Source organism: Arachis ipaensis, chromosome B4, assembly GCF_059453495.1.
Source record: "Arachis ipaensis isolate K30076 ecotype BB chromosome B4, ASM5945349v1, whole genome shotgun sequence".
In the NCBI taxonomy this organism is placed as follows: domain Eukaryota; kingdom Viridiplantae; phylum Streptophyta; class Magnoliopsida; order Fabales; family Fabaceae; genus Arachis; species Arachis ipaensis.
In genome coordinates, this window is record NC_142439.1 from 52,442,583 (window position 1) to 52,460,194 (window position 17,612).

General features: G+C 36.6%; 1 protein-coding gene and 1 pseudogene across 1 annotated transcript; one reads left to right on the forward strand and one right to left on the reverse strand.

Annotated features, from left to right (window-relative positions):
* The window catches only part of LOC148567571 (uncharacterized), a 46,621-nt pseudogene extending 36,951 nt beyond the window's left edge, over positions 1-9,670 (reverse strand).
* Positions 2,928-3,527, forward strand: LOC148567573 (uncharacterized). The gene has a single exon (XM_088485650.1). The coding sequence runs from the start codon at positions 2,928-2,930 to the stop codon at positions 3,525-3,527; it is 600 nt and encodes a 199-aa protein (XP_088341776.1).
* Positions 9,671-17,612: the final 7,942 nt, after the last annotated feature.

Genomic DNA, 17,612 nt, shown 5'->3' on the forward strand with positions numbered 1-17,612 from the left:
GCAACTTAAGAAATATATTCCCGACGAAAGTCACATTTTACAACCAGAGACAGTACAGTTACGAAATGATTTGACATATCAAGCATCACCAGTTCAGATCGTAGAAAGAGGTGATAAGCAGCTAAGAGGCAAAACTGTTCGCTTAGTCAAAGTAGCTTGGGGACAAAGAGGAGAAAAAGAGCACACTTGGGAAATGGAAGATAAGATGAAAGCCGATTACCTGCATTTATTCTCAGGTAACTAAAATTTTGAGGGCAAAATTTTTTGTTAGGAGGGTAGAATGTAACAACCCCGATTTTCGAGTATGCGAGATCTTTTCTGAAAGTACGAATTTCTCCGGAAGATCAGTAAGGGGAAAAACTTTAATATATCATCAAGAATCTCAATCCTCATTGTCATTATGTCATCTTTAAGTTAGAACCTTTCCCGAGGCAAGCTCGATGATGCAGTCGCAAAGAACCTAGTTTTTGAACCGTATCGGTTAGGAGTTTTGATTCGATTTTTCGTAAATAGTCTCAGTTTGACAAACCGGACTCAATTTATGGGAGAAGAGAGATAATAGGATGATATTATCGTTATATTAGTATTAGAAGCTTCTTGAATAATATTATAAGGTTACCTGGTCAGTTTTAGTTAAAAATAGAAAACCGGTTTAACCGGGTTCACAATTTACTGGTGCAGCTTAGCACCAGCACTCTCTCATGACTTTAGCAATGCTAAGGCCTCATTATACATGTTTTATTCTCATAATAAATATGTTACTAGTGTCATTTATGCTAGTAGCTCAGAAAATAATTTTTAGAGATGTTTTCACAAGTGTTTCGATACACCTAGTTTTAGTAGTTATACATCTGAGATATTTTAATATTATTTTAATCTACCTCCAAGCCAACCAATCACAACTCACCCTACACCCCCAAAACCCCCAAGGCTGGCTCATTTTCACTTTGTGGCCGAAAATAGGTAGAGAGAAAAAGAGAGAAAAGTTCTTAGTTCCAAATCTTCAAAGCTTGATTTCTGCTGAACTAAAACTCAAATCAAAATTCCAATCCGACCAAAATGATCCTCTCTTCTTTCTCTGCATGATTATATGACTTATCAAGGCTGGGATCAAGGTGAGTTGGCTGCACCATCTCTCTTTTGATTCAATTTCAAGGAAACATGCTTAAATATGTGTTTTCTTGATGTGATTTAGGAGGAAAAAGTGCTTAAGGACCACCTGAAAATCTAACTGAATTAGGGGCAGCAAAATCAGGTAGGGTGCCACGAAATTAATCTTGATTATTTGTGTTTGAGATGTGTGAATGTTGTATAATTTGGCTGTGCTAAAAATTGGTTGCATATATGATTGATTCTTGGTGAAAATTTGGTGAAATTTTGATGAAATTTGATGAAATTCAAGCTTTAAAGTTCATGTTCTTGGGCAGCTGGAAAAACGAAACCCTAAGCTTAAATTGAGGTTCAATTTGTGTTGAAATCATGTAGAAAATATGGGGTTTTAGTGGCTGCTAATTTATTATGAATTATAGTAAAAATCATTTGCTGAAAAGACTGAAAAACGGGTAAAAACAGAGAAAGAATCTGAAGAATTTATGAAGAACATGAAGAACACTTTGAGTGTGGTGAAGAACAATGAAGAACACCTTTTTGATTCATAAAAGGGCAAGGAAGTAATTATTTTTGGTGTTTGAGGGGTTATTTGGTAATTACTGAAAGTTAGGGTGGTAAAAGTAGAAATATTAAAAGTTACGGGTGGTAAAAAGTGAATTTTAAAGGTTAAAGGTTAAAGTAAAGTTAATTTTCGAAAATATATTAATAAAATAATAAATAATAATAAAATATTAAATAATAATATTTAATTAAAAATAATATTTTAATAAAAATAATAAAATAATGCGAAAAAGGCAGTTTTCTGTAAAAGCTTTAGAAAGAAAACTTTAAGTGCAGAATCTCATAATTACCTTCATAAAACACTTAGGGAGTGGTAAGAACATATTGGTGAGACAAAGATAAATAAAAGATAAAAGTTTAAGAAAAGATAAAAATCGAAGAAAAAGTCTGTAAGATTTTAATGACAGGAAAACAGACAGAGACTAGCAAACAAACTAGGGCAACATAGTTAGTCTTTGAGTTGCGACTAGGGTTAGGTATTATATGAAAAGTTAAATTGTTTCAGTATAGACTTAATGAACCTATACTTGGGACATGCTAACTATTCATACCGAAATTTACATAAGCTTTAAATACACAGATTAAACAGAGAAATCAGAGCAGGGTAAAGAAACTAAGAGCAGAAGGCTTATTGAAAGGTTAATTGTTGCTTGAGGCAACCCAAGAGATATTGTTTGCTTATTCGTTGCTGAATGCAACGTAAGAGATAATATTTATTATCTGTTGCTTTAAGCAACCCAAGAGTTTCTATAGGGAAACTTGGATACCTACAGCAATTTTCCGTTTCCAAGAGTATATTTCCTGCGAGTAGAAAGCAGAGGCTGTCTCAATAGAGCTGCTAATAATTATATGCGCATTTATTTGAACGGAAGATCGTATCTGGGAAATTGTGAACTCGTGACCGGATAAATGTCGGGAATGCAGGTGCTAACCGACACATGAGCTCATGGCCTGTACTAGGGCTAGACATGCATCATTCTTGTCTGTGCATCATTCTATGTTGCTTTCCTTCTTGTGAGTGAACTATTTCTTTATGTTTGTCTGCTTGAGTGTTATGTCTGTGCTTTATTTCCTTGTGTTCTTCTGTTTGTGTTCTGTTTTCTATTTTCCTATCTATTTTAACTACTGTTTACTACTTTATTGTATTCTAATATCTATCTGCTAATCAGAATCAAATAAATGAACGTAACTAATAACCCCGACCCTACTAAGAACCACCCAGTTCTTACCCCTTCTCTCCCTTCCTTCCCCCTCAGATGGAGACGGGCGTGATCTTCTATGAGTTCGAGGACCCTTACGTCTACGAGGATCCGGTACATCACATTTACTTCATTATGGGTTTGGAGCCTCATATTAGACGATATGCATTACCTAATCGAGCTTTTCAACATCCTCTGTCTAGCCTGCATTTTGACCCCGATGCTCCTTACGACTTTCCCTTATCCTGGTTACATCCTGACGCACCTGGACATCCTTTTCCTGATAATCCTGGGCACCCTATACCAGCCCAACCTTTGAATGAGGTAGGACCTGAGCCTATCATTCCTGATGAGCCCAAGTTAGTTGGTGACTACGTACTTGTGATACCACCAGAGCGGGACTTTCCCCCTGAGCCGATCCCTGACTTTCCACAGCCTGATGAGTCGGCACTACCAGACGGTGGGGTAGCTCCTATATACGCGAACGGAACTGTGCTCGCGAATGGTTTTGTACATAGTGACAGCAGTGTTTCTGGTGGATCTGAGGGTATAGCTGTAGCTGCGGATGATGATGAGGAGGAGGATCTTGAGATAGAGATAGAGCAGGATGAGGAGATGGACGAGCCTCACGGTGATTCTCCGAACGGCCACGTGTAGATATAGCTTGACTGCGGAAGGGGCATTATTTTGATGAAACTCTAGTCTGACATTATCTGTTAGTTAGTCTCTCACTTGTGTTAGTACACCCGAGAGCTAGGAGCTATATAGTGGTTAGGCTAGCTTGGGTGCCAGTTTAGTGGCTTTTTTGTATGGGCCAGGCCCTGGGAGTGTCGTGTATATATTAGCTATGTAGGATGACGAGGATGTAAACTGACTTGATCTTGTGTAAACGCTGCATGTTTTGTTATAGTGTACATGATGTATATTATCAGTTGTGTTTCTACGTTTCTTTATGCCACTTTTCTATTACTCTCAATGTATGCTTGTTTATTTTACCTTGTTATCCGCAACGATGCGATATAAAAAAAAAGTTACCCGTAAAATTGGCATCGCTCTAACAAGGAACAGGCTCATATAGTAAATAATAGTTAATAATTAAGAGGGATAAGTTAGTAACACTTAGCTTCATGTATGACCATGGCATACTGGGAGTTGGGTCGTTACAGAATTCAGCATTGATCTAGTACCTGGAGCCGGACCGATTTCCATAGCACTGTACTGGATGTCATCATTGCTTGCAGAGTTGAAGAAGCTGTGAGATAGGATCGTAGTGGCCTATGGAGGTACAAGAAAAGAATTTGTGTGCCTAACTCTGGAGAATTGCGACAAAAGATTCTTGCTGAAGCTCACCAAAGTAGATTTTCTATGCATCCTGGAGTGACAAAGATGTATCGAGATTTGAAACAGATGTTCTGGTGGCCGGGTTTAAAGAAAGAAGTAGCTGATTATGTCTCAAAATGTTTAACCTGCTAGAAGATGAAGGTGGAACATTAGAAGCTATCAAGAACCCTGTAACCCTTAGAAATACCACAATGGAAATAGGAGCAGATTACTATGGATTTTGTCACGAGATTGCCAAGAACCTCAACAGGACGTAATGCCATTTGGGTGATTGTGGACAGGTTGCCAAAATCGGCATGCTTCTTTCTGATTCGAGTTGATTATACTTTAGAAAGGCTGGAACGAATATATATTCAAGGAATTGTATGACTACATGGGATACCTTCATAAATTGTTTCAGATCGAGTTTCGAGGTTTACTACTAGATTCTAGGGAGCTTTTCAGAAAGTATTGGAAACAGAATTGCACACGAGTATAGCATAACATCCTCAGATAGACGGACAATCAGAGCAGACAATCCAGACATTAGAAGACATGTTACGATCATGTATAATAGACAACCAAAGCAGCTGGGATAAGTATTTACTTTTGGTCAAATTCGTCTACAACAACAGTTTCCAATAAAGTATCGGGATGGCACCATATGAAGCTCTCTACGGAAGAAGATGTCGGACACCATTGTGTTGGAATGACGATGGACAAGCTAGTGTCTTAGGTCCAGAATTAGTGTAGGAAACTACTGAGAAGATAAAGGAGATTCGTCGGAAGATCCAGATAGCACAAAGCCGTCAAAAGAGCTATGCCGATAATAGACGTAGACCCTTAGAGTTTAGTGATGGAAACCGTGTCTTTCTAGAAGTAACCTCAATTACTGGAATAGGTAGAGCCCTTAAGACTAAAAAGCTTAACCCACGATACATAGAACCTTTCCAAATACTTAAAAGAGTCGGTCTAGTAGTTTATCAAATAGTCCTTCCTCCTTATTTATCAAACCTTCATGATGTTTTTCATGTCTCGCAACTTAAGAAATATATTCCCGACAAAAGTCATGTTTTACAACCAGAGACAGTACAGTTATGAAATGATTTGACATATCAAGCATCACCGGTTTAAATCGTAGAAAGAAGTGATAAGCAGCTAAAAGGCAAGACTATTCGCTTAGTCAAAGTAGCATGGGAACCAAGAGGAGAGGAAGAGCACACTTGGGAACTGGAAGATAAGATGAAAGTTGATTACCTGCATTTATTCCTAGGTAACTGAAATTTTGAGGGCAAAATTTTCTTTTAAGAGGGTAGAATGTAACAACCCTGATTTTCGAGTACATGAGATCTTTTCTAAAAGTACGGATTTCTCCAAAAGATCAGTAAAGGGAACACCTCTGCTATATCATCAAGTATCTCAATCCTCATTATTATTATGTCATCCTTAAGCTAGAACCTCCTTTGAGGCAAGCTCGATAATGCAATCGCGAAGAACCTAGTTTTTGAACCGTATCGGTTGGCAGTTTTGATTCTGATTTTTGTAAATAGTCTCTGTTTGACGAACCGGACTCGATTCATGAGAGGAGAGAGATAATAGAATAATATTATCATTATATTAGTATTAGAAAATGCTTGAATGATATTATAAGGTTACCTGGTCTGTTTTTGTTAAAAACAGAAAATCGGTTTAACCGGATTTATGGTTTACTGGTGCAGCTTAGCACCAGCACTCTCTGATGAATTTAGCAATGCTAAGGCCTCATTATACATGTTATATTCTCATAATAAATATGTTACTAGTGTCATTTATGCTAGTAGCTCAGAAAATAATTTTTAGAGATGTTTTTACGAGTGTTCCAGTACACCTAGTTTTAGTAGTTGTACACCAGAGATATTTTAATATTATTTTAATCCACCTCCAAGCCAACCAATCACAACTCACCTTACACCCCCAAGACCTCCAAGGCTGTCTCATTTCATCATTTTGGCCGAAAATAACAAGAGTGAAAAGAGAGAAACTTTCATGAACACTTAATCTTCAAAGCTTGATTTCTTCTGAACTAAAACTCAAATCAAAACTCCGTTTTCACCAAAATGATCCTCTCTTCTTCCTCTACATAACCATGTAACTTATCAAGGATGGAAATAAGGTGAGATGGCTGTCTCCCTCCCTCTTCAATTCGGTTTTCAAGGAAACATGCTTAAACATGTGTTTTCTTGATGTTCTTCCTTAGGAATCATGCTTAACTTGACTTGAGGGCCAAGAAACGTGAATTTCCAGCAAGTCTAAGGTGAGATATCTCTTCCTAACATACTGAGTGAGATTTGGTCAGTTGAGAGTTTTTGGATTTAAAGTTGTTCTTGATGTGATTTAGGAGGAAAAAGTGCTTAAGGACCACCTGAAAGTTTAACCGAATTAGGAGCAGCAAAACCAGGTAGGGATTGACGAATTTAATCTTGATTGATTGTGTTTGAGTTGTGTGATTATGATATGGTTTGGCTGTGCTTGAAATTGATTGTTTGTATGAGTAATTCTTGTTGAAATTTTGGTGAAATCTTGATGAAATTTGATGAAATTCAAGCTTTAAAGTTCATGTTCTTGGGAAGCTGGAAAAACGAAACCCTAAGCTTAAATTGAGGTTCATTTTGTGTTAAAATTATGTAGAAAAGATGGGGTTTTAGTGGCTGCTAATTTATTATGAATTTTGGTAAAAATTGGTTGCTGAAAAGATTGAAAAACGGGTAAAAACAGAGAATGAATCTAAAGAATTTATGAAGAACATGAAGAACACTTTGAGTGTGGTGAAGAACATTGAAGAACACCTTTTAGATCTTAGAAAGGGCAAGGATGTAAAATTTTTGGTGTTTAAGGGGTTATATGGTAATTTCTGGAAGTTAGGATGGTAAAAGTAGAAATATTAAAAGTTACGGGTGGTAAAAAGTGAATTTTAAAGGTTAAAGGTTAAAGTAAAGTTAATTTTCGAAAATTTAATAATAAAATAATAAATAATAATAAAATATTAAATAATAATATTTAATTAAAAATAATATTTTAATAAAAATAATAAAATAATGCGGAAAAGGCAGTTTTCTGTAAAAGCTTTAGAAAGACAACTTTAAGCGCAAAATCTCATAATTACCTTCATAAAACACTTAGGGAGTGGTAAGAACATATTAGTGAGGCAAAGATAAAAGAAAGATAAAAAGTTGAAGAAAAGATGAAAACTAAAGAAAAGTCTGTAAGGTTTTAATAACAGAAAAACAGACAGAAATTAGTGAACAAACTAGGGCAACATAGTTAGTCCTTGAGTTGCGACTAGGGTTAGGTATTATATGAAAAGTTAAACTGTTTCAGTATAGACTTAATGAACCTATACTTGGAACAGGCAAACTATTCATACCGAAATTTACATAAACTTTAAATACATACGTTAAGCAGAGAAATCAGAGCAGAGTAGAAAAATACAGAAAACAGAGTAACCAGAGTAAAGTAAAGAGATAAAGAAAAAAAGAGTAATATAGATACAGATGAAAAGAGTAATCAGAGAAGAGAAAAGAGAAACAGAGAACAGAGTAATTAAAACAGAGTAAAGAGATACAGAGAAAAGAGAAACCAGAACAGAGTAAAGAGATATAAAGAGAAGAGAAATATATTAAAGAGCTATATTTATATATATTAGTTGCTTGATGCAACCCAGATCTATATATATATATTAGTTGCTTAATGCAACCCGGAGCTATATTTATATATATATATTAGTTGCTTGATGCAACCCAGAGCTATATTTATATATATATTAGTTGCTTAATGAAACCCAGAGTTTCTGTAGGGAAACTAAGTTACCTACAGCCATTTTCCGCTTCCCCAGAGCAGAGCAGAATATATATATATTTTCCTGCAGTAAGCAGAGGCTGTCTCAAATGAGCGGCTTTTATTATATGCGCATTTATTTAGGAACGGAAATTCGTATCCGGGAAATCGGGATTACTCGTGACCGGATAAATGTCGGGATTGCGGGCAGCCAATCGACACATGAGCTCATGGCCTGTACTAGGGCTAGACATGCATCATTCTTGTCTGCGCATCATTCTCTGTGGCATTCTTTCTTGTGTGTGATCTATTTCTTTATGTTTGTCTGCTTGTATGCTATTTCTGTGTTTTATTTTCTTGTGTTCTTTTGTTTGTGTTCTGCTTTCTATTGTCTCTACTTTCTCTTTCTATCTTTATCTTCTGTTTACTACTTCGCTATATTATGTTATTCGTCTACTAATCGACCCCAAATAAATGAACGTAACTAATAACCCCACCCAACTAAGAACTCCCCAGTTCTTACCCCTTCTCTCTCCCTTTCCCCTTCAGAAGGAAGTAAGAGTACCTTACCATAGTTCACTGATGACCGTTCGCAAGAAGAGGATTCTGCTCTAGATAGTCTTCTTAGTCTAGGGTGAATATCGTTCTCTGATTATATGTATATACTATGAGACCAGCCAACGTCTGCACCCCGTTCGTATGCGTACTTTAACCTAAATCCTGTGTACGAGATTCCTATTGTGTGGCTACTTCATGAGGTACCAGAGACACGTCCTATGGAAAAGTCTGATCGTGCAGAGGAGTAGCAGATGATGTTCTACCTTTTGGGGATGTTTCATCTGACTTGAGTTTTGAAGACTTAGAACGTACTTTCCCTCGCTTTAGTAGTTTAGAGGGACTAGGTGAGTATAGAGTCTAGGCTAGCCTAGGTGCCAGCTTAAGGACCTCTTGAACAGGTCAGGACCTGGGATGTTGTATGTATATATATGTATATAGATATTATTTAGCTATATCTAGGGGTGTTCTAACTAACAGTCTATATGCTAATAAAGGCTGAATCACTGAATGTTGTTAACTGCTTGTGATGTATTTATGTGTGGTTGTTTATAACTGTTTTATCTGTTATTACTTGTGAATTGATTATGAGTGATTCCGTCTATTAATCCAAACGTTTCAAAAAAAAAAATACACCACGCAAATTAACTACGCGTTTAACAACGAATCAGGCTCATATGATAAATAATAGATAATAATTAGGAAGACAAATTGGTAGCGCTCAATTTCCGGTATGATCTAGACATATTGAAAATTGGGTCGTTACACTTCTCCCCGAAATTAGCACCTCTCGAATCCCACCTTGAAGTAGAATTATGCAGCCTTTTCGCCTTTTGCTGTCTTTCCACCGTGATAGCTAGGTTCACCAAGTCTTCCATAGTCACAAATGGGAGATGTTCTACAGTATTTGCAATTTCTCGGTTCAACCCACTCAAGAAACGTGCCATAGTAGCCTCAGACTCCTCCTCAATGTTTGCTTGGATTAGCAGCATCTCCATCTCCTTATGATACTCATCTACAGACTTAGAACCTTGGTATAATCGTTGGAGCCGTTGATGTAGCTCCCTGTAGTAGTAAAAAGGGACAAACTGTTGTCGCATGACCTTGTTCATCTTCTCCCAAGACAGAATTGGTGGTTTTCCATTCCGCCTCCTCTGTTTGTCCAGCTCGGCCCACCAGACAAGGGCATAATCTGAGAATTCTACAGCCGCTAGTCTTACCTTTTTTACATCAGAGTAGTTATGACACTGAAATAAGAGCTCTACCTTGCGTTCCCATTCCAGGTACACCTCAGGGTCACTTCTGCCTTTAAATTCTGGGATGCGCATCTTGATAGCATTAAGGTTATTATCAATATCTGCCGGTTGTCTATGATGCCGGGATTTGGATGAAGTCTCCTCCTCAGAATCCGTAGAATCATTATGAATAGATTCTCGTGATCGTGCTTTTCACCTAGGGGAAAAAGAGTTAATTCGAGAATCCATCTCATCAAGACGTTGTTGAATCCCTGTAAGGATGTTGGAAAGTGCATCGAGGCGGAAAGTTAGTTGTGGATCGGGGTTCCCTTCAGTGTTAGCCATCAATGAACCTGTAAAAGAAAAGACCTTACAGCACTCTTCTCACGTGTATCACTCAGAATAGGACACTCGTGTTTCACTCAATACGTGGCTTTTACCCTCTGATGAGCTCACCACTCTTGCCTTTTTCCACTCTTGGATTGCCTTAACAAGTTGCACTTCGAAAGATGAGGAATTGAGACACCAAACTAAGATAATCTGAATGATAGAAACGTTCAACTTGACAAGAAGACAATTAAAGTATGTGACAAAGGAAACAATGAATGATACTAGGATAACAAAAACTAGCAAAATTGAATCCTAAGTGGAATCCAAGGAAAATTTAAAAAGAGAAAACAAAGGGAAAATTTAAAATTTCTTTTTTTTTTATTATTTTTTGTTAACTGGAATAAACAGAAATTGCAGTAATAGAATTTAAGGAAGAATTTTTTTTTCGTTTTTTTTTAACTGGAATTAACAGAAATTGCAGTAATAGAATTTAAGGAAGAATTTTTTTTTTTGTTTTTTTTTTTGGAATCTAAAGTAAATTTGCAGAAATTGAAGAGAAAAATAAAGAGATTAAACAAGACCCATGGAACGTGTAGATAGATAAGAATTTACCTACGACCTGTAACTGATACCAGATGATAAGAAAATAATAAGATAGATAAGGGATTTTTCCTACTAGACCTCTAAGATACCTGTTCTTAGCAACCTACGTCACTGGAAGGGATTCCCTACTAGACCTTCAAAGAACCTGTCCTTGACAACCTAGATCAGAGGGACGAAAATTGAAAGAAACCACCACGCAGATCACCTTAGTGTTGGATCCTCCAATCTTCCTCATGCAACAAGTGAAGCAAATCACTCACCTCACTTCTCACACAATAAAAAGTGCTTAAAAGCAACTGAAATTTATTCATCAAAGTTACGTAAATTGTCTCACCAAAGGTGTTTAAATAGGCACCTAATAACTAACTAAAAGATAAGATAACTAATTTAAATCAGATTTGATCTTATTGGATTAGATCAGATTTGATTTAAATTTTAAAATCCTAAAGATATGATAACTAATTTAAATCAAATTTGATCTTATTAGATTAGATCAGATTTGATTTAAATTTAAAATTCCTAAAAATACTACTAAACATAGAAGATTTAAAATAAGTCTTCTAACAAACTTCTGACCACATAACAAACTAAAATAAAAGTCTAGAATTTCAAAATTTAAAGATAAATTTATGCCTCCCACTGAATTCGAAAAGCATTATTGGGCTTCTTGCTATCCTGACTTAGCCCAATGGGCTTTGCCCATTCTTCCTTGGTTAGAACTTGATGTAACTCCATATGCACAAGCGCTGCCAGGTTCCCAAAACTCTCCTTAAGCTTCTTTGCACGTGCTCTAGTGATGGGGCTCTCTGGAAGTGTGAAATTCCCATTTTGCCCTTTTATCTTAGAATGCCCCTGTTGTCGTTTCGAGCATGTATCAGTTCAAGTGGTACAAGCCAATTTTTCCAATCCTGCCTGTATATGGTGGACTGAATTAGGAAGATCTAGAAGACGGTTCGGAAAGCGCCCAATTAGCAGCTGGGAGAAGATGAAGAAAATCATGAGGAGGCAGTTTGTGCCATCATCATACCACAATACATTTTTTGGCAAATTTTTTATGTTACAACAAGGCTCACAATCAGTGGTGGAGTACCACAAGGAGTTTCTATATTTGATGGACATGGCTAATATTAAAAGGAGTCCTGAGGTTCTTAAGTACCGATTTTTGTTTGGATTACGTGAAGAACTTGTAGATGAAGTCCAACGTTATCGTTACACGACCATGGACAATTTGGTCAAATTGGCCATTGACTGGGAGCAAGTGCAACAAATGATAGATCGCCATAACCAGAGGAATTCTCGTACGCCTATCTTTCATTCTTCTTCAAAGCCAGGGATGGAAGAATTTGTTGAGTATGCTATTGAGGGTGATGTGTCCTTAGAAGATTCAACAGTGCAGAATTTCTCAACTGGGTCCTTCGGATGTGAGTAATTTGAAAAATATGAGAGAAAAGAAATTGAGAAAGAGAATGAGTGTTTAAGTGAAATGAATCCATGTTTGATTGAAAGCGAGAGTTTTGAGAGAAAAGATGAGAATAGTGAGCGAGAGGAGTCAATGAGCAAAAAAGAAACTGAGTTCAATAAACACACTTGTGAGAGAGATCTAGAAAGTTCTAGTTTAGACAAGAGTGCATTAGTCTCATTGAAATCCACAGAGTCCTTAGTTTCTCATACATCTAACCATGAAATTCCTAGTGTTTTTATATCAACTTTCCCAGGCTTTGTAGATTCACTTATCAATTATGGAGGCATTAAAATGGATGAAAAGAAAAGAAGACAAATTGCACACCTTGGACAAGATGGTGAACGTATGGTTGGAAAGATTGAACTAGCAAAGGACATAGCCACAATTCAGTGGGTAGATGAGAGTCATCAAACCATGGTATTTAAACCCAGAGATTGGGTTTGGATTTCTTGGAGGGACGAAGAGCATCTCATTCAAGATTCGAGGACGAATCTTTTTGAAGAGGGAGAGAATGATACGTGGTCAGGAGGGCATTTTTGTCTTCTTAGAGTTAAGGGACAGAATGGTAATCTCGTCACATTCAAAGATATGAATACAAGAAGAATCATACCATGCCAGTCTTAGACATGTAGAAGACCAAGAGTTCGTCTCAAAAATAGTGGTGCTGAAAGGGCGACAACTCATAAGGCCCAATAGGCTAAGTCAAGACAGCAAGAAGCCGAATAATGCTTTTCAAATTCAGTGGGAGGCATAATTTATTATTTATTTCGAATTTATTAGGCTTTTATTTTAATTTATTTTTCTGTTAGAGTTTGTTAGAAGATTTGATTTAGTTATAATTTGCTTAGTAGTATTTTTAGGATTTTAAATTTAAATCAAATCTGATCTAATCCAATAAGATCAAATCTGATTTAAATTAGTTATCATATCTTTAGGATTTTAAAATTTAAATCAAATCTGATCTAATCCAATAAGATCAAATCTGATTTAAATTAGTTATCATATCTTTAGGATTTTAAAATTTAAATCAAATCTGATCTAATCCAATAAGATCAAATCTGATTTAAATTAGTTATCTTATCTTATCTATTAGCTAGTTTGTTTGGGGTCTATTTAAACACCTTCTAGTGAGACAATTTTAATAACTTTTGATGAATAAAATTTCCTTAGTGCTTTATGCACATTTTTTTAAGTGTGATTGAGTGAGGTGGATGATTTGCTTCGCTGGTTGCATGGAGAAGATTGAGTGATTCAATTTTCATCCCTCTGATCTAGGTTGTCAAGGATAAGTTCTTTGAAGGTCTAGTAGGGAATCCTTTCCGGTGACCTAGGTTGCTAAGAACAGGTTTCTTAGACGTCTAGTAGGAAAAACCCCTTTATCTATCAATCCTTGTGTTTTATATTTCTTATCAATGGATCTATGGATACCATCGATCCCGACCTAAGGGCATATTGGCTTTAGCACTCACCTTGGAGGCTCGAGTGTGGGCACAGATTATGTCCCACTACATCTTTCCGAGCACTAACAAGTCCTCCTTCACTGCAGAAATGGTTGTTCTCCTATGGTGTATCCTTACAGACCAGCCTCTCAATCTACCAAGACACCTTCGGCATGCCATAGAACACGTACAGATCGCGGGCAACCTACCCTTCCCCACCTTGGTTTTAGATATAGTCTCGGCAGTCGGAGTCTCCTACATAGCTGGGTACACCAAGGCCATGATTCCACGGGATGATAAATACGCCCCTAACGGGAAGTACATAAGACCCTCAGCAACCACTACCAGCCGGCCTGCAGACCTGGCCGGAGATACTCCTTCTCCTTCCACACCACAAGCACCTTCAACAAATCAACTACTCCTTCAGATACTTGAGAGGTTGGACCGGCAAGACCAAAAGGCAAAGCGAAGAGAGCACCATAAAAAGCGCCGATTTACATACCTCAAGGAGCTGATTGTTGGCAATCATCCACCTGAAGAAGACCAAGACACCCCGGACTCCACTTCATCTACTAGCACAGGGAGCCATGACAATCCCGACTGTGAAGATGCTGCTACCAGCCCCCTTTGTTCTTGACTGATGGCACCAAAGACGGTGCCAAGCTTTAAGTATGGGGAGGTCGATCAGTACCTGACTTCCGGAGGTAATTGTTTTTCTCAACACCAATAGGTTATTTTTCTTTTGTTAGGATAGGATAGATTGCATAATAAGTGTTTGCCTGTATGTTCTATTTGGTTGAAAAATAATAAGTTTTTTTTTTAAGACCCTATTTTTGAAAAAAATTTAACTAATTTAAATTAAAACGTTTGTGTTAAAACTTTTTTGGAGATTGTAATTTGGAACATAAATTGTAGCTAAGAACACACAACTTGTGAGATTTGAGCTTAATTGCATGGTTACACTATTTAACCATAACATTTTATTCTTGTGTGTTTTCTTCTCTATAATTGTAATCTATATTCTGTTCCATCCTATATGTCCAATGTTTAATGTGTTTATATGCATGCATATGATTGAGGCCATTATTTTATGATTAGCTCACTTATCCCAAATAGGCTACCCTTCCATTTACCTTTGTTAGCCACTTTGAGCCTTTTAATCCCCATTTGTTCTATATTTTACCACATCACTTGCCTTAAGCAGAAAAATAAATTAATTATCCCAAATTGAATCTTTGGTTAGCTTAAGATAGAGATTGTATGTTAATTGAGTGTGGAAAAACTATGGGAACATGGATTAATAGGGAATGTGTTATGATAAAATATTGGGAATTTGGGTACCTACTCATGTAAGACCAAAAAAATTAAAAGTCCATGTGCATTGATAAGTTATGTTTGCTTTTATTAAAAAAAAACCAAAAAATATTCAATTAAATAAATAAACAATGGGACAAAATTACCCCAATGTTAAGTTAATGAAAAGATCAATGCATAGGTGATACAAATTAAAAGAAGAGTTGATGCATGAGTATGTAATGCAAAAGTGGGAACTTTGGGTAGCTAGGCATGAATTTAGCCATACATATATCCTCACCCTTGCCTTAGCCCCATTACAACCTTGAAAAGACCTCATGATATTTGCATTGGTACATTAAATATTTGTTGATTGGTTAGGTGAAGAACAAAGTTTAGAAAGCATGACTAGAGAAGAGTAGAGTGATTACCCTATACACTTGAGTGATTAGAGTGCATATACACCATCAGTGAGGGTTCAATGCTCGATTCTATATTCCCTGCTTTTATGAGCTATCTTCTCACAAGTTTACTTGTTTTTACTGTATGGTTTGAATTAGTGGAATTTGATTTATGTTTGTCTTGAAGAACTTATTTACTTTTAACCAAGTAGATAGAAACATCTTAGCATATAGTTGCATTCATAATGATAGGTTGCATTGCATTGCATGAGTCTTACTTTTCCCTACTCATTTATTTTATCTCCTTGAGCTAAGCATGAGGATATGCTAATGTTTAAGTGTGGGGAGTTTGATAAACCACTATTTCATGGTTTATCTTGTGCTCATTTGAGTGATTTTTATCAAGTCCTTACCCACTTATTCATATGATTTGCATGATTTTACAATTCCGTCCTAGTGTTATTCTATGGTTAAAAACTTGCTTCCTAGAGTCTTTAATTTGTGTATTTTAATTCTCCTTTATACCATTCGATGCCGTGATCCGTGTGTTAAGTGTTTCAGGCTTTATAGGGCAGGAATGGCTTAGAAAATGGAGAGGAAGCTTGCAAAAATGGAAGGGACACAAGAAACTAAGGAGATAACCAGTGAGCATCGACGCACACGCATGGTTCACGCGTGCGCGCGACATGGAGAAATTTGCAGCGACTCGTGCGTGTGCCTGACGCGTACGCATAGATTGGAGTTTGCACAAAGACGCGTGCGCGTGGATGACGCGTACGCGTGACAAAATTGACGTGGCAAAAATTGGCAGATTAAGAATTATTAAGAAAAATGGCGTTGCAAGTACAGCTCTTAACCAACAAAAATCCACTTGTCAATTTAGAAAAGAGTTGTCACAAAATTAGAATTAGAATACTGGGAGTATGAGTCCCAGGTCGTCTCCTAACGAGTTGCAGAAAGATGTGCTATTTTATTAATTAGAGGTTTTCCAAAATGGTTTGAGTTTGATAAACAGGAAATTAAATCAGAGAATTTATGTAATTTAAATAAAAATCTTGACCGGGAGAAGATTAATCAGAAGTTCTATCCTTGTTGGAATTTTCTCAAGATTAATTAATAATTAGTAGTTGTTCCACTTAGTTAACCCTCAACGAATGAAGGAAAGTCAAGTTAAAAGCCAACTTCTATTCACAAGTCCTAATCCTCTCCTTTGGGAAGGATTAAAGTTAGTGACTAACAAGCCACCAACAACGAACCAATTACAATTGAACTCTTGAGTATTCCAACTCAAGGTTCTCCTTTAATCAACTCCCAATCAAGTTGGGGAACTACTCCATTATCATAAATATAGACTTCACAAAATAAAGATGGGAAATAAAAAGAGACATGATAAACAATAATCAAAGGGATTAATTAAAAAAAATAGTCCTTGTATTAAATAATTCTAAAAAATAATCCAATTGTATCCTGGACAAATTAAGGATAAGGAAGACTAACTAAAAAAGTAGAGAAAACAAACTAGAGAGATGAAGTCTTGCGGAGGTAACAACTCTTCTCGATATCCCAATCCAAAAAACAATAAAAACAAAATCCTAAGAACTATGAATGTGTAGAGACAAAATCCAACTCTTCTCGTCCACACATTCGCGTCACTCGTGCAGCTTCCAATCCACGCGTTCACGTCAGGCACGCAAGCACGTCACTGCAATTCCTCTATTTCGCGCGGTCGCGTGAGCCATGCGCCCGCGTCACTTCTCGCTAGTCATCTCCTCAATTTCTTGTGTTCCTTCCATCTTTGCCAGCTTCCTCTCCATTCTCTAAGCCATTCCTGTCCTATGAAGCCTGAAACAGTTAACACACAGATCACGGCATCGAATGGTATAAAGGAGAATAAAAAAAAATATTCAATTAAAAGATCTTTAGAAAGCAAGTTTTCAATCATAGAAGAATTTTAGGAAGGAATTGTGAATACATGCAAATCATATGAATAAGTGGGTGAAAGACTTGATAAAACCACTCAATTAAACACAATATAAATCATAAAATAATGGTTTATCAACCTCCCTACACTTAAACATTAGCATGTCCTCATGCTTAGTTGAAGGAGGTAAAAATGAATGAATAGGGGTATGTAAGACTCATGCAATCAATGCAACCTATATATATGAATGCAACTATATGATTTTGTCTATCTGATTAAAAATAAATAAGTTCTCTAAGACAGAACATAGAGCAGATTCCACTAGTCTAAATCATACAGTAAAAGCAAGTAAATTTGTAAGAAGACAGCT